This window comes from Takifugu flavidus, chromosome 4 (assembly GCF_003711565.1).
Source record: "Takifugu flavidus isolate HTHZ2018 chromosome 4, ASM371156v2, whole genome shotgun sequence".
Taxonomy (NCBI): domain Eukaryota; kingdom Metazoa; phylum Chordata; class Actinopteri; order Tetraodontiformes; family Tetraodontidae; genus Takifugu; species Takifugu flavidus.
Window position 1 is genome coordinate 17,593,785 of NC_079523.1, and position 24,656 is coordinate 17,618,440.

At 50.9% G+C, this 24,656-nt stretch overlaps 5 protein-coding genes and 1 long non-coding RNA gene across 18 annotated transcripts; 5 read left to right on the top strand and 1 right to left on the bottom strand.

Moving 5' to 3' along the window:
• Positions 1–8: 8 nt before the first annotated feature.
• rpp14 (ribonuclease P/MRP 14 subunit) lies at positions 9–1,413 on the top strand. 3 transcript variants are annotated; one of them, XM_057031592.1, is made up of 7 exons: positions 65–117; positions 385–428; positions 521–645; positions 735–819; positions 896–972; positions 1,048–1,126; positions 1,210–1,413. In XM_057031592.1, exons 3-7 carry the CDS (start codon positions 557–559, stop codon positions 1,264–1,266), a joined length of 387 nt encoding a protein of 128 aa, XP_056887572.1. In that variant the 5' UTR covers positions 65–117; positions 385–428; positions 521–556; the 3' UTR covers positions 1,267–1,413. The 3 variants fall into 3 exon arrangements, with proteins under 3 accessions (XP_056887571.1, XP_056887572.1, XP_056887573.1); XM_057031591.1 differs by lacking the exon at positions 385–428 and having other exon boundaries at positions 9–117; positions 479–645; XM_057031593.1 differs by lacking the exon at positions 65–117 and having other exon boundaries at positions 128–428.
• Positions 1,283–1,786, top strand: LOC130524014 (hydroxyacyl-thioester dehydratase type 2, mitochondrial-like). Its single transcript, XM_057029709.1, has one exon. The coding sequence runs from the start codon at positions 1,283–1,285 to the stop codon at positions 1,784–1,786; it is 504 nt and encodes a 167-aa protein (XP_056885689.1).
• A 486-nt stretch (positions 1,787–2,272) lies between these two features.
• pxk (PX domain containing serine/threonine kinase) lies at positions 2,273–11,216 on the top strand. The gene is made up of 18 exons (XM_057031587.1): positions 2,273–2,699; positions 3,777–3,827; positions 3,908–3,955; positions 4,213–4,399; positions 6,272–6,349; positions 6,588–6,661; positions 6,847–6,921; positions 7,259–7,363; positions 7,703–7,804; positions 7,889–8,050; positions 8,125–8,242; positions 8,332–8,410; positions 8,507–8,552; positions 9,520–9,597; positions 9,669–9,755; positions 9,888–9,948; positions 10,044–10,103; positions 10,510–11,216. The coding sequence occupies exons 1-18, from the start codon at positions 2,598–2,600 to the stop codon at positions 10,710–10,712; spliced, it is 1,716 nt and encodes a 571-aa protein (XP_056887567.1). The 5' UTR covers positions 2,273–2,597; the 3' UTR covers positions 10,713–11,216.
• LOC130524975 (uncharacterized) lies at positions 4,406–6,207 on the top strand. Its single transcript, XR_008950297.1, has 2 exons — positions 4,406–5,263; positions 5,352–6,207. It is a non-coding gene; the product is annotated as an uncharacterized LOC130524975 (long non-coding RNA).
• Positions 11,217–12,895: 1,679 nt separating the features above from the next.
• On the top strand, positions 12,896–15,784 carry pdhb (pyruvate dehydrogenase E1 subunit beta). The gene is made up of 11 exons (XM_057028940.1): positions 12,896–12,993; positions 13,089–13,148; positions 13,545–13,652; positions 13,788–13,850; positions 13,928–13,963; positions 14,042–14,232; positions 14,319–14,413; positions 14,503–14,613; positions 14,803–14,894; positions 14,977–15,118; positions 15,228–15,784. Exons 1-11 carry the CDS (start codon positions 12,955–12,957, stop codon positions 15,371–15,373), a joined length of 1,083 nt encoding a protein of 360 aa, XP_056884920.1. The 5' UTR covers positions 12,896–12,954; the 3' UTR covers positions 15,374–15,784.
• On the bottom strand, positions 15,700–24,436 carry LOC130523566 (uncharacterized). Of its 11 annotated transcripts, none has more exons than XR_008949916.1 (12): positions 23,591–24,436; positions 23,012–23,179; positions 22,745–22,923; positions 22,381–22,615; positions 19,945–20,244; positions 19,315–19,482; positions 19,048–19,226; positions 18,684–18,918; positions 17,059–17,325; positions 16,810–16,911; positions 16,664–16,721; positions 16,312–16,595 (listed from the first exon to the last, which is right to left on the bottom strand). XR_008949916.1 is itself a non-coding variant. In XM_057028910.1 (9 exons), exons 1-9 carry the CDS (start codon positions 24,176–24,178, stop codon positions 16,236–16,238), a joined length of 2,412 nt encoding a protein of 803 aa, XP_056884890.1. In that variant the 5' UTR covers positions 24,179–24,435; the 3' UTR covers positions 15,700–16,235. The 11 variants fall into 11 exon arrangements, 4 of the variants coding, with proteins under 4 accessions (XP_056884890.1, XP_056884894.1, XP_056884892.1 ...); XR_008949917.1 differs by having other exon boundaries at positions 16,455–16,591; XR_008949918.1 differs by having other exon boundaries at positions 16,664–16,911.
• Between the last annotated feature and the right edge of the window lie 220 nt (positions 24,437–24,656).

Genomic DNA, 24,656 nt, shown 5'->3' on the forward strand with positions numbered 1-24,656 from the left:
TCCTTCAGCAAGAGCGCGCATGCGCACTGTCGTCTCTCAGACTGGCGGATGTGGCGTCACGTCGCTTCCGTGTTTACCGCAGGTTGTCCCCTCCGCTCTCCTCAACCTCTGAATCAGGTATCTTTCAGCGCCGGCTGCGTGTTATTTCAGCGGATACCATTTAATTTAGGATAACTGAGGGACTAAAATACATTTGACCTCGAGTCTGCTACTTTTGGGGTCGCGCTTCAGCCACGCGCGTTGACTCTTGTCTGGATTTTCAGCCGTTACTGATGATCTATATGAGAAATATGTGAAAACTACACTTTGCTACTTGATGGTTTAGTGTTACTATTCTTCAAAAAACGGAGGAAGAACGTCGAAATTCTCTGAATTATCCCGTAGATGCAAAACACAGCTCAAGTGTGCAAGGAAAGTGTGTTTAAAGCGATTTAGATAAAGTAAAGAGCATCAGCAAAATGCCCTTCCCTTCGTTTAAAAAAGCATTGTGGTGGTCGGGGCCTGTCGCACCTGCAGGCCGGTCCTGGTTGCTGTTCTACGGGGGAATAAGAGAAGAATGAACGGTGCCAAGAAGAGCCACGAGTCTGATTACCAGCGGGTTGTGTTAAAGAACTCTTCTCCATACCACTACATGAAGGTTTCTCTGTGAGTTTACGTTTGCTTTTCTCTAACCAGTGTTTATTTTTAGAAGAGAGCCACAATGAAGTGACACATTAATATTTTTGTGTCTTTAGTGAACTAGAAGATGAGTCTACCAAAGTGAGTGCTGTTGAACTGAAGCATTTCATCATCACAGGGCTGAAAAGTCTTTTTGGAGAGGTGAGAGCACGTTGAGAGAGTACGTTGGCTTTCTCTGCTGTCATTTCCCCACATCTTCATGCTTTATAACCTCCAGGTGGGAGCAGCGTTGGACTTTGATGTTTTAAAATACAGCGAAGACACCCGCACGGCATTCCTGCGCGTGCCCAGTCGGTGAGTCGTGGCGGTAGGAAGAAACGTCCACTCATCCTGTCCAAGGCTCGCTCATCCTATCATACATGTTTTCAGAGGTTTGGTGAACCTGTGGAGCTCTTTGACTCTGCTGGGCTCCTACCAGAGCCAGGCCTGTGCCTTCAGAGTCCTGCAGGTTAGCAGACCATCGATCGGCTGAGTCGCTTGAAGTGATCTTGTAGAAGTGACAACAAAGGTTCTCTTCTGTCTGAACATCAGGTGTCGTCGTTCCTGCTGCCCCTGACGGGAAACAGCCGGGAGCTGCTGCTGGACTGATGCAGAAGCGGTGAGGATGACTTATACGTGGAGGAGCATCTTGAATAAACCCTGGCTAGGTTTCGCGCGCCGCCCCACAGCATCTCCTCCCAGCCGGCTCCTCCACGTGGGCCAGGAAGCCTCCCTCACCAAGGCCTTTTCTGCACACGATGTGGAGCTTTTTGCCAAGCTGACGGGCGACACGAATCCCCTCCACCTGGACCCTGCGTATGCCAGGACCACCTCCTTCCAGGAGCCCGTGGTGCACGGTATTCTCGTTAATGGTTTGATCTCAGCAGTGATCGGCGCCAGGATGCTCGGCCGTGGCCACGTGCTCCTGCACCAAGAAATCCGCTTCCCTGCACCAGTTTTTATTGACGAGGAAGTGGTAGCCACGGCTAAAGTCCGCAAGATCAAGATGTCCTTTGCCTTCCTGAGCGTGTCCTGCTCCGTCAAGGATAAAGTGGTGATGGAGGGAGAAGTCACGGTGATGATGCAGGGCGGCAGCGGCGCCGCGACCTCTGCTGCCCCTCAGCAGTAACGCGGATCATTCTCTCTGGGCTCTTACAGCTGGAGGTCAGTTACAGTTTTAGTTTCACCGGCTTATTGGACCCTGGAAGGGTGCGTGGTTTGGTTAAAATGGGGGGGAAATTTATTATTATTGTGAAACTGTTGCATGTTTGGTTGCTGTATTTGTCCAGGAATCATTAAATCCTCTGGAGCTTCTCCCATTGGGATTAAATGTCCTCTATCTGTCTCTCACACCCACCGTGGCCTTTTGGACACGCTGGACGGAGCATTTTCAGACTCTTTTCACTGGTTTCATTTTGTCACACAACTTGGCAGACAATCATTTTAGAGAATTTACACTCAAGGTGATTCACAGGTTCGTCTCTAAATCACCCCTGCTTGTCGATCAGTGGCTCGTTTAGATTTTCATTGAGACGACTGTAACAAAAAAATAAATAAATTCAACAGTGTGATGTCGAGCCAACTTTCTGTTTTATTTCTTACTGGTTCTTTAAGATGATTGGACAAAAGTGAATTTGGACAAAGAGAACAAATGCCAAAATACATTTAAATTACCGCTACTATTCATTCATTTATTTATTTGTTTATTTAAATTTGAGCTAACGTGAGCCGCACGCGCCTGGATCACGTAGGATCACGTGGGTTTCTCTATCGTCCAATCAGAGCGCCGGAGCAGCGCGATGACGCGGCAGCTTCCTGGTTCCGGCGTAGCTAACGTTCGCAGCCCGTCCGCGGGCCTCAGGTTGCGGATGTCCCTCGTCCTGTGAGGGGGAGGATACCTCGGTGAGAACTACACGGCCCAGCGAGACCGTCGTCGCGGGATGACTTACATGGAAAAGCCGTCCTCTGGCAAGGTGCTGCTGGACGACACCGTGCCCCTGACGGCGGTGATCGAAGCCAGCCAGAATGCCCAGTCCCACACGGTGAGTGTCGACCGAGCAGAAAGTTCCGTGTGTCGGCGGCCGGGCTGGAGCTGCCGCCATCGGCAGCCTCCATTGCTCTCCATCGCGATCCTTTTGGGAATGTCAGCTTTTTTGGACCGACGCGGTCAGGACGACCGACCGTCGGTGACGCAGAGGGAAACTTTCCGACGGGGGTCTTCAAATTTTGCTGATATGGGCGCATCCAGGGAGGCTGAAATCACTGACGCCGTTATTGTTATTGTTGTTGTTGTTGTTAGAGGAGATGGTTTCAAAGTTTACATGTGACGTTTGGCGTCCGCGTTTCGATCATTGTGAATATTCCCCGCTACGAGCTCGATTCCACGCGATCATCGGCGGCTCCGGTGTCATTAAATCTCGGCCGGGACCATCGCCCGCCGTCCCGGTGTTGATCCCGGATTTCACGGGCGAGCCGAGCGTCATCTGGTGAACGCAGGGCGAGTCTTTAAGCCTAAAAGTGAAAAGTCTTTAAGGCTAAAAGTGAAATACGCACGACTAAAGAAGCGGCTCGTCACCGGGAGTGAGCTGGGATTGCGCAATCTTGCTTTCAGAGCGTCATGGGTTCAGGAAACACTATTACATCTTTAAATTAGGTTTGATTTAAACCCCCCTCCCCATTTCTTTTTCTACCCGGAGAGAAATTGCCCCTTTGCTTTGCTCTTGTTCCTTATTTGATTTGCCAAATCCACGCGTGGACGCATTGATGGGCCTGTTTATGTGCCCTTCTGTAGTGTTTCCTGACGATTTCCCTCTGTCTTCTATATTTTATGCTGCTCTAAACCACCAACTCCTCCTTTGGGAGCCTATTAACTACCTGTTATCTGATTTAATCCCTTTATGTGTTGTAATCCTCTCTTTCCTGTTTTACGTGCTCCAGATTGAGTTATTTGAACCCACATTTCACCCCGTCGGTGGCGTGTTTTCTCCTCCTGGGCTATTTATTTCAGAAATGGGGGTGTTTGTGAAGCAGTCACATGATCCAGATAGACAGCAGGTCACGAGCTGGCTCACCTCTTTCTGCGGTTGTCGCTGATAAAGGCTGACGCTCTTTCTCCTCAGGAATACATCATCAGAGTCCAAAGGGGGGTGTCTCCAGAGAACAGCTGGCAGGTAAACCTGGGACCTCCTTTGATTTTAATGAGCAGCTCAAATCCCGCTACCCGACTGATGGAACGGTATGTTTGATGCAGGTGACGCGGCGCTACAGTGACTTTGATCTCCTGAACAACAGCCTGATGGTGAGCTCCACCTCTGTCGACGTGCAATCGCTTGATTGTTGTTGTTTTCGTCTTTCTTTCTGGTTATAATTTGACGTTTGAGTACTGACACAGGGTTTGAATCTGGAGACGTTTCCCTCATCCTCCAGCTGCCTTCAGTCCAGAACGTCGCGGCCGTTCTTCGGTTCAGCTCTCGATCCCGAACGTCTTTTGTCGAGAATGGCGGCTGCAACAAACGTGCACGTACTGTGTGTTTGACCTGATCGTTGTCTGTCCAGGTTTGTGGTATCGGTCTCCTCCTTCCTCCCAAGAAGCTAATTGGAAACATGGACAGGGAGTTCATAGCAGAACGGCAAAGAGGACTACAGGCGTATCTGGACTCAGTTACCCAGCACCCCCTGCTTTCCTGCTCCCTGCCTGTCAAAAAGTTCCTGGATCCCAATAGCTACTCTGCCAATTACACGGGTACGATTGCTCTTTCACCGCACTCTCGTTTACAGGCTCAGAACGACTGTACGTAGCCATGGTTACTGTAGTGTTTGCTAGTTTTCAATAACATTAGCGGAGAGCTGTGAGCGCACGAGTGGTGCGAACGGACTTTAGATACTTTATTTCACAGGAGTTGATTAAATTTGGGAAGTCACTGTTTGGAGGAAAGACCAGGAGCCAAATCGCAGGCTTACGGTTGTGAGGTGAAATCCCAAACGGCAGGAACCTGCTGCGCTAGCTGCAAACGGGTTTTGTAGGAAGTGTCGCAGCGTTTTTGCCAACGGCACAAAATTGAAATGACCCCCGATGACCACAGAGAAATGCCGCTTCCTGCTGATTAAGGGAAAACCCGGTGATAGCCTGCTCCTTCTTTAACCTTCGGTGCGGGGGCCTCCTCTCTTGTGTTCTCTTTCACTACATGCACAAGTCTCCTCCTCCTGCTCAGAGGCTTTAGCACTCTTCTACCAATACACGTCAAAATGGGCCAAAATGCCTATTCTGACACGACCTACTAGCTTGAGTAGCTAGCTGGGGTTGCCTCCTTTTTTGGTGGGGTTACTGGTATCTTCCTCCAGCACCCTCTGATGCACAGTGGGATGTGTGTTGGATGCTGTCAGTCAGGAGTCTCGGTCCTTTTTAGGGTTCCTTTCCTGGACACCAACCACGTCTCCTGTTCTGGATTACGAATGATTGGATTTTAGACTGTCCAGAGGATATTGTTCCAGTCTGGGAAATGTCCGTCCACACTCCACCAAACCCAACATGGACTTGGTTGAGGAAATGAGGCTCGTCGTTCAAGGCAAATACGGCCCAACCACCGTAAGAATAAAAAAACCAAAAGTAGGTGGGAATGAGAATCAGCTTATTGCTTCTCAAGTCTTCCGCCTCCAGCTGACTGCAAATTGTCCAACACTCTGTTGAAAAGCAGAAGGGAAATTGCAGCTTCCTGCCACCCTGGTGGCGCGTCCACGCGAGGACGTGACGTCTCGTACCCCCTGAACCACTCTGTCAAATCTGAGCCTGACAAATCCTGGAATCCTGGAACCTTGGAACGTGCCCGAGCCATCAGGGAAGGTTGTCTTCCCTGATGGCCGACCAGGTTCTTCCATCAGGGAAGGAGCTGGCCGGTATCTTTGGGTCCATTAGGTTGCTGAACCAGGACCTGAAGACCTGCAGCAGCCCTGGGACAGCTGTCATCCCAGTGTTAGTGGTTTCTCCTTGGATGTTCCTCCTGCTGGATGGAGCCCAGCAGCTTTTCCATGACCAGGTGAACATGGTTGTTTAAGAAAAGTGCAGCTGCTCATTCAATAACAGCTGTAAGATGCAGCAATTCTCCTGCAGGAGGCGCTAATCTGCCGGGTTCAATCCAGGTGGAGTTATTTTGTGTGAATCTGCTCGTGTGGCTTCATCCTTCCACCTGCTCCTCAGGAACAAGCTTTCCTGCAGCGTATCCCATTTCCTATTTATAGACACAGCCTGGTTCTATTCCCTCGTGGTAGGGTGGGCAGCAACCATCGAGGCCCACGTAATCAACGGTTTATAGTTTGTACCCTCGTCAATACTCCAAATATGTTACGGACTCAAGTTGAAGCTGGACTGCTCTTTAACTTTGAGGTGGATGGTGATTTTCACACCTTTAAACCCCCGAAAACCTTGTAGAATCATAAGAAAATATCATTTCACTCATAAAGGCATCACTGCGGTCAAAGGAAGCTGGAGAAATTAGCATAATGAGAAACGTGTGTGTGATACAGGTGCTCAGATTTGATGACTTAGCTTTTTTTTTAAAGAATGTCGTATCATTGTTTTATAAATGGAGAAAGTTATCTGGATTCATTTGTTTTTCAGAAATCGCCTTGCAGCAGGTCTCCATGTTCTTCAGGTCAGACCTAAAATGGGAGGTGTTGGAGCCTCTCAGAGACATGGGTGAGGTCAATAATTGACTGAGAGTCGTTACCCTAAGTTAGTGAGACGCTAATCATGGTGGCTAATATCTGCAGGCTCTACCGCATCACCCGATTCCTTTAACCTGCACATGTGTAGCGGGTGTATGACACATGTTTAGAGTGGTAAACAGGCCTGTGTGCAGTCGGGATGACGGGCGGAAGCCTCGAAAATGTCCGAGAGCCAGATGAAGTTGCTCTGCGTTTGTGTGTCTTGGCAGGCTGGAGAATCAGGAAGAAATATTTCTTAGTCAAAAACAAAGAGCAGCCCAAAGAAAGGTACCTGCTGAGCTGGGTGAGTAGCACACCGACAGGAATCGCTCGTCTTCTTGGCCCTTTGCCTCCAGGTTAAGGAAAGTTGACTTCCTCCTGACAACTCACTTATGGTTAACAGATTATTTAGCAAGTCAAGAGGGAGTTCTTTCCTCGTGGTGTCCTCAGTTTAAAATTCTGATATTTAATAACATTTGTGTGTTGTAGGTGGACCTGGGTCCTCATAAGTTCCTGTCAGACAAAGACCTGCAGTCAGCCATGAAGTGGCTGTCCAGCATATCCGTACGTCTGTGTGTGTGTGTGTGGGGGGGGGGGGGGGGAGGGGGAGTGAGGACCTTGTTTGGTACTCAAAGGTCTGCTTGAGGGTTAGATGTTGGTTTTAAGGTTAGATTTGGGTTTCTGTTGTGATGGTGTCTATAAAGTCCTGACAAAGGTCGACCTGGGAGTGTGTGCGTGTGTGTGTGTGTGTGCAGCTGGAACGGCTGCACAGGCCCGACGGCATCCAGACGCCACTTTAGTCCTTTAGTCCTGGATGTTCTCCTTTAGTGAGGAAGAACCAACATGGATTCTGAGGAGATTGAGCCGCAGTTGTAATCAGGACCCGCTTGGTTCCCCCCAGGTTCCGTACCTGTGCCCGCTGTTGTTCTTCAGCCTCAGCGAGTCGTCGGCGTTGCTCATCAGGCCGTTCAGTGAGAAGGGCTCCCTGCGAGACCACATCTGTAAGGTACTCCTCAACAACTCCTCAAAAAGATCTCTTTTGTCTGTTTGGGGTGGGACGTGACCTTTGTTGGACCGGAGGGGCGGGTTCAGGGGAGGTACATTCACCACTTCCTGGCTAAAACACCCTGTTGGACTTTTGGACCCGGTAATCAAAGGTGGTTGAAAACAAAGGTGCTGATAAGGGAACGTTGAAACTTTTGGAGATTCGTTATTATTATTCATTAGTCAACGTTCCAACAAAAGGGGCCAGACTACCATTTTAAAAAGAAAATCCAGGAAGGAAGGAATTGGGAAGGCCGGCCGTGTCAGCCACCTGTGTTCTCCACCTGTGCTGTCCCTGCAGGTGAAACCCAAAGAGTGTTACCTGAAGAAGTACTGTAACCCAAAGAAAAGAGAGGGCCTCGAGCTACAGGACATCAAGAAATATGGCCGGCAGATCCTGGAGGTACACGAACGTGCACACGCGTCCACGAGCACGGAGCATCCAGCTGCAATAACGGATGTTATGGGATGTATTCCGTTTGTGAAGGGCTTGAAGGCGCTCCACGACGCTGGCATGTTCTTCGGTCACCTGCACGCCTCCAACGTGATCGTGGATGACGGCGTCTGCCGGCTGGTGGACGTGGAAAACGGCGTCCTGGGCGTCCCCTCCTTTCTGCGCGCCGCCTTCACCCAGCACAGGAAGATAAACGTACGCTCGACGCCTCCTTCCAGGGCAGGCAGAGGTGTTGGCGCTCACTCGGCCGTCTGCTCCTCTCCCCGCAGTCCATGGAAGCTGTGGACGTCTTCGGCTTCGGCCATCTGCTCTACGAGATGACCTACGGCCAACCGCCCGACGCCGTCCCCATCGATCATGCGCCCGCCGTGCCGTATGCCGCAGTAGGTCAGTGCGTTCCCACGCAGGCGTTTGGGAATCCAAGTCCTTCCCTCCCTCAGGGTTGATCTCCCATGTTGGTGTGTGTGTGTGTGCAGTGCCAGTGCTGGAGTCCATATTGTCCACGGAAGCCTGTAAGAGCGGGATGCCGACGGTGGCGGAGCTCCTGCAGACGCCGTGAGTGACTGACCCTTTTAGACGGTGTCTCTGGGTTGAGGCGGCGAGAGAACGCCGCTTTTTCCCTCGCCCATGACTCCGGTTTGTGTTTTTCAGGTTATTCAGCGACGTCCATCTGCAGCCGTCAGAAAAACCCATCAAGGTGAGACAGAGGACCGGCTCCTTTGCTCCAGAGCAGCGAAGTCAAAGGATCAGTGGGTCCTCCTCCCTTGAACCAGGCTGGGGGGTGGGCGATCTCCTCTCCTCTCCTCTCCTCTCCTCCCCTCTTCTCTTCTCTCTCTTCTCTTCTCCTTCTCCTCCCTCTTCTCTCATCTCCTTCTCCCTCTCCTCTCCTCTCCCCTCCTCTCCTCTCCCCTCCCTCTCACCCTTCTCCCTCCCCTCTCGTCCTCCCCCTTCTTCCCTCTTCTCTCATCTCCTTCTCCCTCTCCTCTCCCCTCCCCCCTCCCTCTCGCTCTCCTCCCTCCTTCTCCCGTCCTTTTCTCTCATCTCCCTCTCCTCTCCCCTCCTCTCTCTCCTCTCCCCTCCTCTCACCCCCCTTCTCCTTCCTCCCTCCCCTCTCCTCCTCTCCTCCCCCTTCTGTCCTCCTCTTCTCTTCCTCTCTCCCGCTCCTCCGTCCTCTCCCCTCCCCCTCTCCCTCCCTCTCACCCCCCTTCTCTCCCTCCCCTCTCCTCCTCCTTCTCCCTCTCCTCTCCTCTCCTCTCCTCTCCTCCTCTCCTCTCCTCTCCTCTCCTCTCCCTCCTCTCTCTTTACCCCCCCCATCAGCAGGAGGTTCCCCCTACATGAGCCTGGTCCTGCTCAAGGTTTCTTCCTGTTAAAGGGGAGTTTTTCCTTGCCACTGTTGCTTGTCTGGGGTCAGGCCCTGGGATTCTGGAAAGCACCTTGAAACATTTTGATTGTAACAGATGCTATATAAATAAAGATTGATTTGATTTGATGTTAGGAGGAGCCTGGTGGAAACAGTTCCATCAAGCTTGTCTAGCTCGGGGGCGGGTCCATCGTCAGTGCTTTGTGTGTGCGGAGGGTGGGAATTCCGGCCCGAGACCCCGAGATAGAACGATCGGGCAAAACGGGCAAAAACGACTCAAAACGGTCTCCATCCACTCCTGCAGATTTCCAGCAGGCTAAAAGAGGCCGTGAAGATGGCGAAGCAGAGTGGGGAGAGGAGGCTGCAGGAGGAGCAGAAAGTGGTACGGAACGTTCCGGTAATAACGCCGCGTTCCCAGTCCCGCTCGGTAAAGTTGGCTCGCCGTGTTTGCAGATTCATCAGCACAGGAGGCTGACCAGGGCGCAGTCTCACCACGGCTCCGACGAGGAGAGGACGAGGAGGAAGATACTGGCCAGGAAGGTGGGCAGCTGACCGGGGGCCCAGTGTTCCCACTGCCAGCCCAGTGTTCCCACTGCCGCCCAGTGTTCCCAACAGTGGGAAGCCCAAACTTCCTGCTTCAGCAACCCCTCACCTGCTTGTGTTTTTGTTCAGAAATCCAGACGCACGGCTTGTGAGACCGAAGAAGACGTCTCCGCCAGAAACAACAACTCCGGTACGCTTGTCTTGTACTGCTCAAAGACGTGCACGCTGAAACAGACGTGCACGCATACGTCCGTCAGTGACCCCCTTTGTTCTGCCTGCCTCCAGGGTCTGGAGCCAGCTCCCCTCCCACCTGCCCCTCCTCCCCCACACATCCGTCCACTACAGGTAATCTTGCGTGTGTGTCTGGAAGTGCCGCGTGCACAGGCCCAAGCCTTCACGGCCCCTGAAGCGTCCATGTTCCCAACATGGCTGATGTTGTTGTCTCGTGAAACATTAAACCCTCTCTGCAGCTTCATTCCCCACCCGTCTGGCGTGTTCCTTAGTCCCGGCCGTGCTCGGTGCTCACTCCTGTTCTGTACCGAACCTCTGAGGCCTTGACAGAACAGGTGGATTTCATCTGAGGCTGGGGAGCACAACAACTTTCATTTTCAGCTATATTTCTATTGTATCGGCAATAAAATCTTGTAATATTCCAGTTTTAAAGGCCCAAGGTTTGCGACGGGGGCCCGGCTGGTGTTACTAAGGCCTTTAAAATGAAATGGGGTTTTATAGCTCTCCGTCTCTCCTGTAGGAGCCCGGTCCGATCCTCCACCCGCGCCTCTGGTGGATGCCTCGTCCTCCTGCCCTCCTCCCCCCCCTCCTCCTCCCCCGCCCCTGGCCTCTCCCGACGGAGCGGGCGGAGGTCGCAACGCCTTGCTGAATTCCATCCAGACCTTCCGGAAGGGCAAGCTAAAGAAAACGGAGACGACAGACCGCAGCAATCCTGTCGTATGACGGCTATTCCTCCTCACCTGGGGGGAAGATGGCCGACCAGCTCCGTCGGCACTGGGGGGGGGGGGGGGGGGTTCACGCCATTGAAAAGTCCCTTTTTATTGTGTTTTGGTGTTTTGTTTGTTTTTTAAATCCTGGCTTGTTATGCTTGGAGAGCATATTTGGTGAAGGAGGGGCCTCAGTCTGCACTTTACACCACCCCTGGCACCTGAATGCTTCGACACTTTAAGAGCCACCAGCATCTGGACTTCGATGAGCCTCTCTCTTCATTTCTGCTCTTTACACTTTTAAAAGTAGATCTTGCACATGTGCAATTTGCGAATGCTTCATCTCACTGAAAAATAAGGTCTTGAAGCTGAAACTCTTTACATTCCTGCATATTAATCCTGCCTGATGGCTCGCCGCAGTACGACAATGAGCCCCTCCTCCAGTGTTAATTTATATGGAAGTTGGGACAAGAAAACAATAAGAACCTCTTTGAATAAATGTTTCCTAAAAGTTGTCAAAGTTGCTGACATTTTTTTCCCCACTTTGTTCTGGTGTTGATGCCAAAAACCTCCCAATCATGATAAAATACCTCAAAAGCTGCTGAAATGCTGCATAAACTGGTTTAAAAGCTGGAATCTGACGGCAGAAAGAGGGAGGCCATTCCTGGGAGTGGGAGCTGAAGGAGAAGACAACGTTGTCCAGTTCCTCAGCTCCTGCCTGGAGCACCCACTGGCCGTCCTCCCTCATCATGAATGAATGGCGCCCTCCACTGACTCCAAGAGGTCGCTGAGGTGGGTTGGGAGCTCCTCAGGGGCCAGGCACGGGGGTCCGCTTTGACTACCTCTCCAGAGAGAATTCCGCCAATCGTCAACCCTTGGATTCAGGAGGAATAATGATGCGGTTTTTGTCCCAGATGTGGAACCCTGGACCGCCTCTACACCCTTCACAGGGAGGTTGCCCAACCAGTCCACCTGTGCTTTGTTGACCGGGGCAGGAGCTTGGTCCACATTGCCCTCAGTAAGTCAGACCTGTTCCTGGTGCATGCTGGGCTTCGCTAGAGCTGCCCTTTGTTGCCGGTTCTGGTCGTCATTTTAATGGACAGAATTTCTAGGCACAGCCAGGAACTGGAGGGGTTCCGGTTTGGGAACCACTGGATTTCATCGCTGCTTTCTGCTGATGATGTTGTTCTGTTGGTCTCCTCAAACCAGGACGTCCAGCACATGCTGGGGCGGTTTGCAGCCGAGTGAGGAGCAGCGCCTGTGAGTCCGAGGTCTTGGTTCTCCACCGGAAAAGGGTGAAATGCCCTCTCCAGGTTGGTGGAGACCTCCTGCCTCAGGGGTGGGGGGGTTCAAGAATCTGGAGATCTTGTTTACCAGTGAGGGAAAGATGGAGCGTGAGATTGACGGGCGGGTCGGGGCAGCAGTTGCATGACTGCTTCACAAAAAGGCCTGGGAGGAATTATGTACTTTTCTTTGTGTAGACCCTGACTTTTCTAATTACATTTCCTCCTATATCACAACCCCAAAGGAAGGGTTCGAGGTCCAATGACGCGGCGGGTGAGTGGGGGCAGGCCTGCCTGTCAGCTTGGACACGATGAAAGGCAACCTGATGATCACAGGACCTGCCGAGCTCTCACCTTTGACCTTCAGAGTTGTTGATCACGAGGCCCCTCCCATTATCCATTTGTTCCCGTGTTTCTCACCCCGTGTGCCGTGTTGTACCCTGGATAACGTCTTTATTATTATCTGATTACCGGTATTAGCTCTGTAGTTTTTAACAATTTAAACTTCCTGCCCGACCGTAGTTGTGAATAAAATATTTTTTTAAAAAAACATTGATTCATCGACTCGGTCTGACCGACAGTTCATGCCAGATCCTGTTAACCAGTCCAACTCGGGCTTCTCTTCGCCTCCACCTTGATTCTATAACCAGAAGTCCATAATCTGCCGTCTCAGACAGCAATCCTTCAAGCACTATAGTCCCTTCCAGTAAATAATTTTCTGTATAAATTTCTACTTTTACCCGACTGGCTGGTTTAATTCTGTCCTATATATATATAAAATGTGTGCGTGTGGGTGCGTGTGTGCGTGTGGGTGTGTGTGTCGCCCGTGTCCTTGGATTTTTTTTAACCCTCTCAATCTCACTTCCGGGTTGAATGAAGCACTGTGATTGGCTGCTCGGTAGGTAAAGAGCGACGTTTATTGGACGGTGCAGCAACGTCATCAAGACCCGCCTTTTCACGGAAGTCAAATTCAAGATGGCGATGTCACTAGTCAACATTATCCGTAAAGGAAAGGTGAGCGTCATCTTTTCTAATTGTGGAATTGTTTCGCATTCCCGATAATGTTACCACCTAATCTACATCGACGCCATCGCTGTGCTTTATTCTAGCCTGTCGTTTCGGCCGTGCGGCGCCGCCACTTTCACAGGACGGTCCCGGCAGCGGTGCAGGTCAGTAACAGCTAGCGGGCTAATTTCAGCTCCAATCACAGCAGCTCCGGCTCAAATATCCTGGTTCTGCACTTGTGACAAAAATGTACTTCACAGGTTTTAACTGACTTGACAGTTGGCAAATACGGAGACTGTCAAAACCGCCAATGAAATTTCCGATTGTCACTCATTTCCTGTCGGCAAAAGTCAAAGCCTTAAATTTATGTTCAAGCTAATCTGATTTAGCTTTCTCTCGAAGAACAATCACATAATAAGATTTTATTTTGGATTTGCAGCAAATCAAACCGCACAGATGCTGTTGACCATAACGCTCATCTCTGTGCTAATCTGGCCGGTAAATATCCACATGTGGGTGAAGCGTGTCCTTTTCAAGGTTGCTGCTTTTGCCCTTTCCAGGTTACCGTCCGCGATGCTCTCAACCAGGCGATGGATGAGGAGCTGGAGAGGGACGAGCGCGTCTTCCTGCTGGGGGAGGAGGTGGCGCAGTATGATGGAGCCTACAAGGTCAGTAGACGGCTCCAGCCGGTCCAAGGTCACATTCTCATTGCTAGAACATCTGTTGGTGACATTCGTGCGTGGATTTATCCAATTTATGTCGACCACCTCGTATATATGTGTGGCTTGTTTGTGGGCACGCAGGTGAGCAGGGGTCTGTGGAAGAAATACGGAGACAAACGCATCATCGACACTCCGATCTCAGAGGTGAGAACATTCCCTGACGGCCGCTGCAACGTCACATGTGACACAGATCTTTTATAATCCCTCTCGTTCTGGTGCAGATGGGGTTTGCTGGTATTGCAGTGGGAGCTGCCATGGTGAGCCCCCCCCCCCAACAATACACCCGTTAGCATTAGCCTCACTACTATCTGATATTACACTGTTGTCCCCCGCAGGCTGGCCTGAGACCAATCTGTGAGTTCATGACCTTTAACTTCTCCATGCAAGCCATCGACCAGGTCATCAACTCTGCAGCAAAGACCTACTACATGTCCGCCGGGCTCCAGCCAGTGCCCATTGTGTTCAGAGGGCCCAACGGAGCGTCGGCAGGCGTGGCCGCGCAGCACTCCCAGTGCTTCGCAGCATGGTACTGCGTCCGTCGCCGTCTCGGGGCGCGCGGCGCCGCTCGCCGTCTCCTCTGGCGTCGGTAACCGTGCGTCTGTGTTTCTGTAGGTACGCTCACTGTCCCGGTCTCAAAGTGGTGAGTCCCTGGAATTCAGAAGATTGCAGAGGTCTTTTGAAATCTGCCATCAGAGATGATAACCCTGGTAAGAAATGCAGGCCGCGTTTTATCCGAGCGGCCTTTTTGTGCAGCTCATTTTAGCCAGCGTCGTCACGGCACCGTGGTGTGTTTCAGTGGTTTTCCTGGAGAACGAGCTCATGTACGGCGTTCCTTTTGAAATGTCTGACGAGTCGCAGTCCAAAGACTTCGTCATTCCCATCGGCAAGGCCAAGATCGAGAGAGCCGGTGAGTGTAGATGGTTTTACCCACCCGTCTTTGACAACTCGAAGCATTTTTACAACTGCATTCACACATTTATTTGATTGTAACTTCATTGTAACCCTACAAGAGTGTCTGCAACCGTTTTTGGTAACGATTTACTGTCCGGCCATGTCTTCCGTCACTGTCTTTAACCGAGATTTCCCTGTCCTTCAGGCACTCATGTCACTTTGGTCAGCCACTCGCGCTACGTGGGCCACTGTCTGGACGCTGCCGCCGTCCTAGCAAAGGAGGGAGTCGAGTGCGAGGTAGGGAGGAGCGTTTCTGGTGCTGAAGCCCAGCAGGTGGCAGCATCCAGCCATCTGTTGACCTTGCTCCTGTCCCCGTCAGGTGATCAACCTGCGCACCATCCGTCCCATGGATGTGGAGAGCATCGAGACCAGTGTGATGAAGACCAACCACCTGCTGACTGTGGAGGGTGGCTGGCCCCAGTTTGGCGTTGGAGCTGAGATCTGTGCCAGGATCATGGAAGGTAATGCCGTACTCGCGTTTAAATATTGATTGGTGGTTGCCCACAGCGCCCCCTGGCGGCAGCACTCTTGAATAAATTAAAAACAACGTTTTTATTTGCCTTTCTTCAGGTCCTGCATTCAACTACCTGGATGCTCCGGTCACCAGGGTGACGGGTGTTGATATCCCCATGCCATATGCCAAAATCCTGGAGGATAACAGTGTGCCGCAGGTCAAAGACATCATCTTCTCCGTCAAGAAGATGCTCAACGTCTAGGACACACGCCTGAACACAGGCAATTCTGAAGCCCTTGTATATACGTACAGTCGGAAGGTTCCATAGAAACGGCCCAGGTCCAGTTTTCAGTCTGGAGCGCGCACACACACACACACACACACGTGCACCTTTTCTCCTGAACCCAACCGAGTGTTCCGTTAACTAGCTGTCTGCTGTGATGGTGCCAGGCTGACTGAGCTGTGTGTAATTGTTCTTTTCTCCACTCCAAATACTGTATCTTTTCTGGGGACAACAAAACTGTAGAAAGTTTTAAAACATTTTAAATAAGACGCCTAAATTATAAAACACCAGAAATAAAACGGACACTAGTTCAACATGTGTGTATTATGTATAAAGTTGCTCGCCTGTTACAGAAATAAACCCTCTTCAGTCTTTGACTGTCTCTGGAAAGACCCCTTCACATTTCTGCTCCTGGCCCGAGGCTCGGTACCGACGTGCTCGGAACAGTTTGGTGATAAAGAACATCCAACATTTAACCGAACTTTTGTCCGACTTTAGAGTCGGAGTCATTTCTTAAATGTGAGGGAATTCCTTTAGGGAGACGCTGGTTGTGTATTATTTATTAGACCAGGTCACTTAAAAACCATCTGTTGGGAGCTGGACCGAGAAGCAGAAGGTTCTGGGTTCAGACTTCAGAGCGCTGCCGAGGTGCCCTTGAGCAACACCAGTCTCTCAGATGAACTGTTGACCTCCCCCATTGTGGCCCCTCCCCGTGACCCTGAGAGGGATGAAGCGCTTCAGAAGACAAAGATCTGCTGCTTCGACAACGTTCAGCAGAAAAAGACAAGAACGTCTCGTCTTTGTAGCGAGGGACGCGATACCCGTGTGGGCGGAGTCAGTTTCATGGCGCTGACAGGTCAGATCGCCCCACTTCTGAGTGTCCCTTCAGCAGGTCCATCCTCACCACCACAACACGCCTCCTCTTCGGTTCCTCCTCCTCCCGTCTTGCCTCCTGTTTGCTCGTCTCCTTCCTTTGCCTCTTCACTGTCTCCTTCAGGGTCTGTTCCATCTCTGCATCTTCATCCAACACTTGATCTTCCTGGTCAACATCATCCTGTATTTCCTCCTCTTCCTCGGTGCTGTTTAGTTCTTCCTCTTGGTCCTCAACGTCCCCACGTTCTTCCTCTTCTTCCACATCTGACCCCGCGTCACCTTTCAGGTCGTCTTCTTTCCCTTTCACACTCTGTTGTCCATCATCTGTCTGACAGGAGGAGAGTAGAATCACAGACCTGGACACAGAAACCAACTGAACTAGAACACAACAACAACCTGGTCGACTCCGCAGACATGGAACCACAGCTGGGACTGTTTTAACCCAAACTGTTGCCTGAACGACCAGCAGAAATGTGTGTGGTTACTAAGGTGCATCTCAACAGTGTCTAAAACCGGGGATCACTTTGTTCACAAAAACACACCAGTTTGGTTTCGCTGCCGTTTTAAAACCAACGAAAGTGACTTTGAATGTGGCTGGTTGTTGGTGGGCTGGTCTGAGTGTCTCCAGGGTTCACAGAGAAGGTCTGAAAAAGAAGTATCCAGTGACGCAGTTGTGTGGATGTTGTTGGTTCCAACCAAGGGATGAAGGAACAACAGGTGGAACCTTGAAGGAGCTGCGCTACAGCAGCAGGAGACCACACGGGACCACACGCGGGTTCACACAGACTCACCAACACTGGACACTGTTGTCAGAGTTTGGTGTCATCAGCATGGATCAGCATGGATCCGCGCTGCCCGGCATCAACCATCTTCTGACGGCTACTTCCAGCAGGCTAATGCACCACATCCCAAAGCTCAGACCATCTCAATCTGGTTCCTGGACCATGAACACGACTCTCCTCCAGTGGCCTCTGCGGTCACCAGATCTTGGTCCAGTAGATCCCCTTTGGGACGTGGTGAGACGAGAGTTTTGGAACATAGATGTTTAGCTGACAGATCTGCAACGACGACGTGATTCTTTCATGTCCAATATCGGAAGAATGTTTCCATTCTTGTGTGACGTATTAGGTCAACCGGGGGGGTCTAACCCTGCTGTTAGATGCCTGATTGTCTCAGGGACTGAAGCCCAGATCTTGCCCAGTGTGGTAGCTCTTGGCTTCTATCGCTCTTATAGTCAGAGCCTGTTCCAGCCAATAGCAGCATTTCCAGATATGAGCCACTTCCTCAGTTTGGTGGTGGGTGATGCTATGCAGGGGCTTGTCTTCCCATCACAGTTCCAGCTGTTCTCCATCTGGTTTCTGCCTTGTCTCCAGAAGATGATGTACTCAATGACCCTATCCTTTCCATCCTGGATAGTGGCTCTGATGTTCACTCGTGCTTGGCCTAGCTCCTCCAGCTTCCTGTGCAGCCTCAGGGTGCTAGACTCCCTTGGACTTGCCTTACTCTGTGGAGGTATCTGGCCAACTTCCTAGTAGTCTCCTCGGGGTTCCTGGTTGCCTGAGCAATCCCGAGGTATTCATAGCATCTGTGATATTCCCATGTGTTAGGCTGACTCCCTCAGTCCTGACTATCATCCCTGTCCTGGTTACACTTTGGCCACACTCGCCGAGACACACGTCGACACCTCCTCTACATGGACGGCATGTTTTGGAGGTGTCTGATGGTTGCCCCATTCCGTAACCGATACCTGTAGCCAGTCTTGTCAATCACCGAGATGAGGGGGTTCAGACCTAAGCAGAACAGCAGTGGGGAAATACCTCACCTTGCTACATGCTACACTTGACGATGACTTGCAATGGGCCTGTAAGCTGGCCTCCAGGTTGGTCTTCCAGAGCCTCCATGGAGGTCGGTATGGAGGCTCTTAGAGTCCTGTTCATCTTGAAGAATTCCAAGCACTCCAGCCTCCAGGTACCAGTTGGAGGCTTGAGTTGGAGCCAATCCAGGCAGCGCACAGATTGGTTGGTCTGGTTTCCTTTCTGTTCCCCGCTCATGTGTCGAGCGATGCATCCACTCATCTTAGATGCTCTGAGGCTTCCATGTTGTTATCGGCCAGTAGCTGGAGAGGATTCCGCCCTTCTGTTGGTCATTCAGGATCAGGAGAGTCCAGCCTTCAGTTAACAGACCAAAGGGGTCCCATCGTAAGGAACACACGCGTGTACACACACACATACGTGTGTTTATGTACACACACAAGATGTCTGAAACATTTATTCTATGAATGAATTTGTGGTTGAGAAAAGTCTGTATCTTTGGGTAACATATGGAAATAAGTGGCTATTTGTCAGGACTTCTTTTTGCTCTGAAACCGTGTAATTCGTGTAATTCCTTTCAAGAGGCAGAAGATGAAAATACTCACAGATTTCTGGAGCCTGTGGAGAAGCAAGCGCACCGTGTCCTTGTTCTGACACAGGCCCATGGTGTTGAGGGCATCCAGAGCAGATCCAGAGCAGCCCTGCAAGCGCAGCTCGGCCCCCAGAGAAGCTTGCAGGAAATTGCTCTTCCAGATGTTCCTGGTGAAAAGTGGGATGGAGAGCGCCACCACTGTCCTGCGCTCCAGCAGCACCTGGGCCTGCTCCTCTGTCAACGGGCTGCTGCACAAGCAAAGAACCAAACTTTAAAGTTCAAACCCGATCCCTGGTCACAAGAGTCAGGACGACGGTCCTTAGCTGACGCTAGAGCCGTGCAGTCTGGGAACCCAGCGTCAGCGTGGACAAACTTACTGACTGCTCTTGGACAGGGCGCTGATGTTGGGGAACAGTGACGTCAAGCAGGTAGTGACGAGCGGCGCTTTGAGCTGGGCCCATTTCAGACAGCGGCGCCAAGGGAACGAGGACAGTGGCTTCTGTTCTGACACCTTCTGATGGAACGGATTGTCTGGCTGCCTCACTAGCGCCTTCATCTGGTGCCGCCCAAACAACAAGTACTAGTGACAGAGTCTTTAACAGGACATATGAAGGTGCAGCAACCAAAAGGCGTCCGGTCCTCACCTCTTCTTTCAGCTGCTTGCTCCAGAAGTCTAGCATGGGCTTCCTGGCACCCTTGGCCGACCACAGCAGCTTGAACGCTGCTTTGTAGCAGGATTTGCTCACCAGCAGCGCTGCCTTGCTTTTTTCCCCCATCGCGTGGTCATGCGTGGTTCCATCCCCCATCTCTGACTGCATTTAACACCAGAAAACACAAAACAACATGATGCAGCAGCGTCACAGCAGTCGCCACAATCACTCATTTGTATTCCCTGGGACAGTTTTCTTTAAATAAACCAGATTATTATTGTATTTACTAAGCTTGACTTGATGCCTGGAATGCACAATTAAATTTAATATCAAAGAGAGGAAACAGATTTCTATAAATCCCGCCAGTAATTCAAGTGTACACAGTAAAATCAGACTGTATAAATGAATATCTAAATAAATTCAAATGCTTTAAAGTGATGTTTCGCCAGACTGAGCAATGCTAACAGAATATTGAAAGGTAGCATGAGTAGCTCAAGATGATGCAAATTCACCACCAAACTAAAGGTGTGGCTGGAGCTACAGGTGTGGGCGGAGTCAGTTTCATGGCGCTGACAGGTCAGATCGCCCCACTTCTGAGTGTCCCTTCAGCAGGTCCATCCTCACCACCACAACACGCCTCCTCTTCGGTTCCTCCTCCTCCTCCCGTCTTGCCTCCTGTTTGCTCGTCTCCTTCCTTTGCCTCTTCACTGTCTCCTTCAGGGTCTGTTCCATCTCTGCATCTTCATCCAACACTTGATCTTCCTGGTCAACATCATCCTGTATTTCCTCCTCTTCCTCGGTGCTGTTTAGTTCTTCCTCTTGGTCCTCAACGTCCCCACGTTCTTCCTCTTCTTCCACATCTGACCCCGCGTCACCTTTCAGGTCGTCTTCTTTCCCTTTCACACTCTGTTGTCCATCATCTGTCTGACAGGAGGAGAGTAGAATCACAGACCTGGACACAGAAACCAACTGAACTAGAACACAACAACAACCTGGTCGACTCCGCAGACATGGAACCACAGCTGGGACTGTTTTAACCCAAACTGTTGCCTGAACGACCAGCAGATGGCAGAATTGCAAAGGATAACCAGTCAAAAATAGTGTAAAATGCAATGAGGCACGGGTTAAGAAGCGTGAGTAGCGCAGCAGCGTAGCACAGACTATGGATTTAAGAGTCCGATGACCTAGGAGACAAAGTATTCCAAAGAACCTGGTGGCTCCACAGAGTTGATCATTCGTGGAAACGCAGATGGAAGAAAGAACCAATGAGAACGCAGCTCTACAACGAACCCCTAAAGTTCCTAAAGGCTCGCTTCTCCAAGGAGAAAAGCTCTAAAAACTACAAAGGAGGACCAGGAGCAGCACTTGAGCAGAACACTCTGATCCAAAGCGCAAAGAACATCTGACCATCCTGCCTATAGTCCTCCCGGACACCAGTGGGGATCGGCCTTCCAACCAGGAAAGAGGTGGAAAGCACAAGCATTAGTAGTGAGGCCAAATGGCGCTCCATCCAAAGCGAACAAGGCTGCCCCACATGTTTTTATAGAGGCTCATGAAGGCAGCGTAGCAGAAGAGGACTATCCCTAAAGTGTGGCCGAGGGGTCTTGATCCCTCAGGAGAAGGAGGCAGCAAACATCAGCCAATATCGGCCCAGACCCCCTCCTAACCCTGAGGAAAAGGTCTCTTTTAGTGTCATTGTAAAGAGGATTCCCGCAGACCTGAGGAGAGGTGGGAATGATACAGTCGGCTTCTCTGGGTGTCTGGACCATTCCAGCATGGCAAAGCCGGAGAAGAAAGACCTCCATATGATCTTCTTGGACCTCAATAATGCCTTTGGCTTTATACCTCACGAACTCCTCTGGGCGGCCTTCAGCTGCTCTCAGATACCAAAGACCATCACAGTTCTGGTTGAATCCTACGACCAGGATTTCAAGTTCTGCTCCTCAACGCCTGAGTTTACCTACTCTTGGCATCTTGGTCATCATGCAAGCCTCAAAGTGGGTTGTAGGTGGACAGTGAGTTGGCTCCTCTCTGTGGCCTTCTGGGGTGACATTAGCAGACTGGCCTCCATTTCTGAGCCTACTCAGAAACCTGAAGGAGAACACCATCGGGGCCCACATGAAGGTTAAACCATCCTTGTCACGCAGCTTTTCAGTGATGAAAGGGGTGGTTGCCGACCCAAAGCTCCTCACCGGAGGTGAGCCGATCGCCGGGGTATTGTAACAGCTATGGGAGGTGCTCTGTCACAGGCCGACGAAATAGCTCTCAGAAATGCTGACATTGTCGGGAATGTGGTGTTGGGCTAACAACTAGCTGCCCAGCTAAAGGCTAAATCATGAGCACAGAGGAAAATGGTGTTGGAGGAAGGACGCCATCAGGTTGCAAACGCGGGCCAAGCCAGTCTCCCTTAGCAAACATGGACAATGGACACGGTGGCTCAGCTGGATGGACATGTGGACCAACAGGAGTCTGAGTTTTCCCCCCCGATTCCTTCCAACACCAACCAACCTCCATCAGCGGCTTGGTTCCCTTTGCTCAAGCTTCCCTCCAGCACATGGGTGCACACCAGTCTCACCCAAGGGTGGTACACATGTGGTGGCACAAACAAGTCCTTAAGAGCCTTGCGTCTCCACCCTGGAGGGCAAGGGAACTACCATCAACTCCTTGTCAACACCAACACCCCGTGGACAACAGCTGCCATCCAGGAGGTGTCCAACATGACTGGAACCTGGATATTGGTGGACAGCTTGTGCTACCACTACGTTAAAGGAAACCCCATCTATGAAGAACTTTAAGACTTAAGATTTATTCTGGGGCACATGAAACTACAATGAGGAGCCCATACTTTAAATACACCTGGTGTTTTATTATAATCTAGTGGCAACCCAGTTTCAGAGAAATGCTACATGGACGGGGCAGCAAGCGACCATGTTTGTGTCCTGGTAGTCTGACTGAAGCAGCATTAGAACTGGTTATTCCTAACAAGCTATTCTTGATTTAAAATCTGGAATATAGCGTTATAGAACATCCAGTACAATTCAAAAAGATGAAAATACTCACAGATTTCTGGAGCCTGTGGAGAAGCAAGCGCACCGTGTCCTTGTTCTGACACAGGCCCATGGTGTTGAGGGCATCCAGAGCAGATCCAGAGCAGCCCTGCAAGCGCAGCTCGGCCCCCAGAGAAGCTTGCAGGAAATTGTTCTTCCAGATGTTCCTTGTGAAAAGTGGGATGGAGAGCGCCACCACTGTCCTGCGCTCCAGCAGCACCTGGGCCTGCTCCTCTGTCAACGGGATGCTGCACAAGCAAAGAACCAAACTTTAAAGTTCAAACCCGATCCCTGGTCACAAGAGTCAGGACGACGGTCCTTAGCTGACGCTAGAGCCGTGCAGTCTGGGAACCCAGCGTCAGCGTGGACAAACTTACTGACTGCTCTTGGACAGGGCGCTGATGTTGGGGAACAGTGACGTCAAGCAGGTAGTGACCAGCGGCGCTTTGAGCTGGGCCCATTTCAGACAGCGGCGCCAAGGGAACGAGGACAGTGGCTTCTGTTCTGACACCTTCTGATGGAACGGATTGTCTGGCTGCCTCACTAGCGCCTTCATCTGGTGCCGCCCAAACAACAAGTACTAGTGACAGAGTCTTTAACAGGACATATGAAGGTGCAGCAACCAAAAGGCGTCCAGTCCTCACCTCTTCTTTCAGCTGCTTGCTCCAGAAGTCTAGCATGGGCTTCCTGGCACCCTTGGCCGACCACAGCAGCTTGAACGCTGCCTTGTAGCAGGATTTGCTCACCAGCAGCGCTGCCTTGCTTTTTTTCCCCATCCTGCGATCATTCATCCTCCTACCCTCCATCTCCGTCTGTAAATAACAGCACCCAGCAGAGGAAGGACACAGTAAACACTGGCAATCATAACACTGTTAGGATTCCATTAGACATTTTGGTTTGAATAAATACAATCATTTTTGTATATAGTCAGCTTGACTAGATGCCTGACGAGAGGAAACAGATTTCTCCCTTTAAAATGATGGAAATGCTCACATTATATTGTAAAATATCCACAAAAGCTTCCAAACTGTGACTTTATCCAGATGATCTAAATCGACAACTGAAAAATTAAAGAAATATGACACTTGTGTGAATCTCAGTTGGTAGTAGTGGTGTGCAGGGCCCATAATAACCACCCAATACGTATACTAGAGGGGGGGGGGTCTTGATGCACTCATGTGTTTTTGACGGGGCTCCATGACGTCATGCGCGCGCACACGCACCTGTTTTGACGCCACTGGTTTCAGCCACAGGCACCGCTTCCCGCTCTGTTTGCGCTTGCATTTACTCCTAATAAACTGTGCGCAGGTCTCGCATAAGAAGGACTTCTCATGCACTGTCGCGTCCGGGAAGGCCCAGTGCACAGTCTCCGGGGTGGTGAACGTGTACACCGCCCTCCTGTTGAAGCTCCGTCCGTGGCGCTCGAAGTGGATTTTGCAGCCGGAGCAGTTTTTGTCCTCCGGTCTCATGGTACGGCGGCGGCCTCCTCTCCCCGGAGCCGGGGACCGAGTGTTGCATGCTGGCGTGTTTATGGCGTTTTCTTCGGATTTGAACGATCTAGCTTCGCAGTCCACCTCCGCGCCTACAGCCGGCTCGGGGAGCTCCACGGACACGGTGAACTGCTCTTGAACGAGCTGATCAGGCGTTGCAATGAAGCCTTCTCGCACCGTTATTTCCCCTCCAGCTAACGGGAACTCGGAACCCTCCGATGGAGGACAGTTGCTGGCTGTGGTGCGGGCAAAGTCGTTTTCATTTGGATCCGGAGACCAAGTTTCATCTTCTAATTTTATTTCTGAGGCTTCACCCGCCATAACAGTCTGGACTTCCTGTTTACTTATCTTTACCGGAAGAGGAGGGGCCGGGCTTACCGGAAGTGTCGGAGACCCGGCTAAAAACAAGCTAACGCCAAAGTTAAATCAGCAACTTTCAATAAGAAGGTTCCAAAAAATGTATCCACAAAACCCTTGCTGCTGACATCGCTATTTTAAGAATAGCGCAATATCTTGAATTCAGTATCTTTATTTAAGCTTAGAAAACGAGAACATTGGCAACAGAGGAGCAATGAGTTTTAGCTACGTTTGATCAAGTAGTTACGCCAGCGCCATTACTGCCATCTGGCGGCGAGAGAAGGAAGCTCACGGATCCTATTTTATTTGTTTAAATTTCACAACGAGAATTGTTCAGAAATGTACAGTATATTTTATTAATATAACGCCTCAATTCAACTGTATTGTAAAACAATTTGAAGTAAGTGTTGTAATCCATTGCACATGCTGACTGTAAAATTAT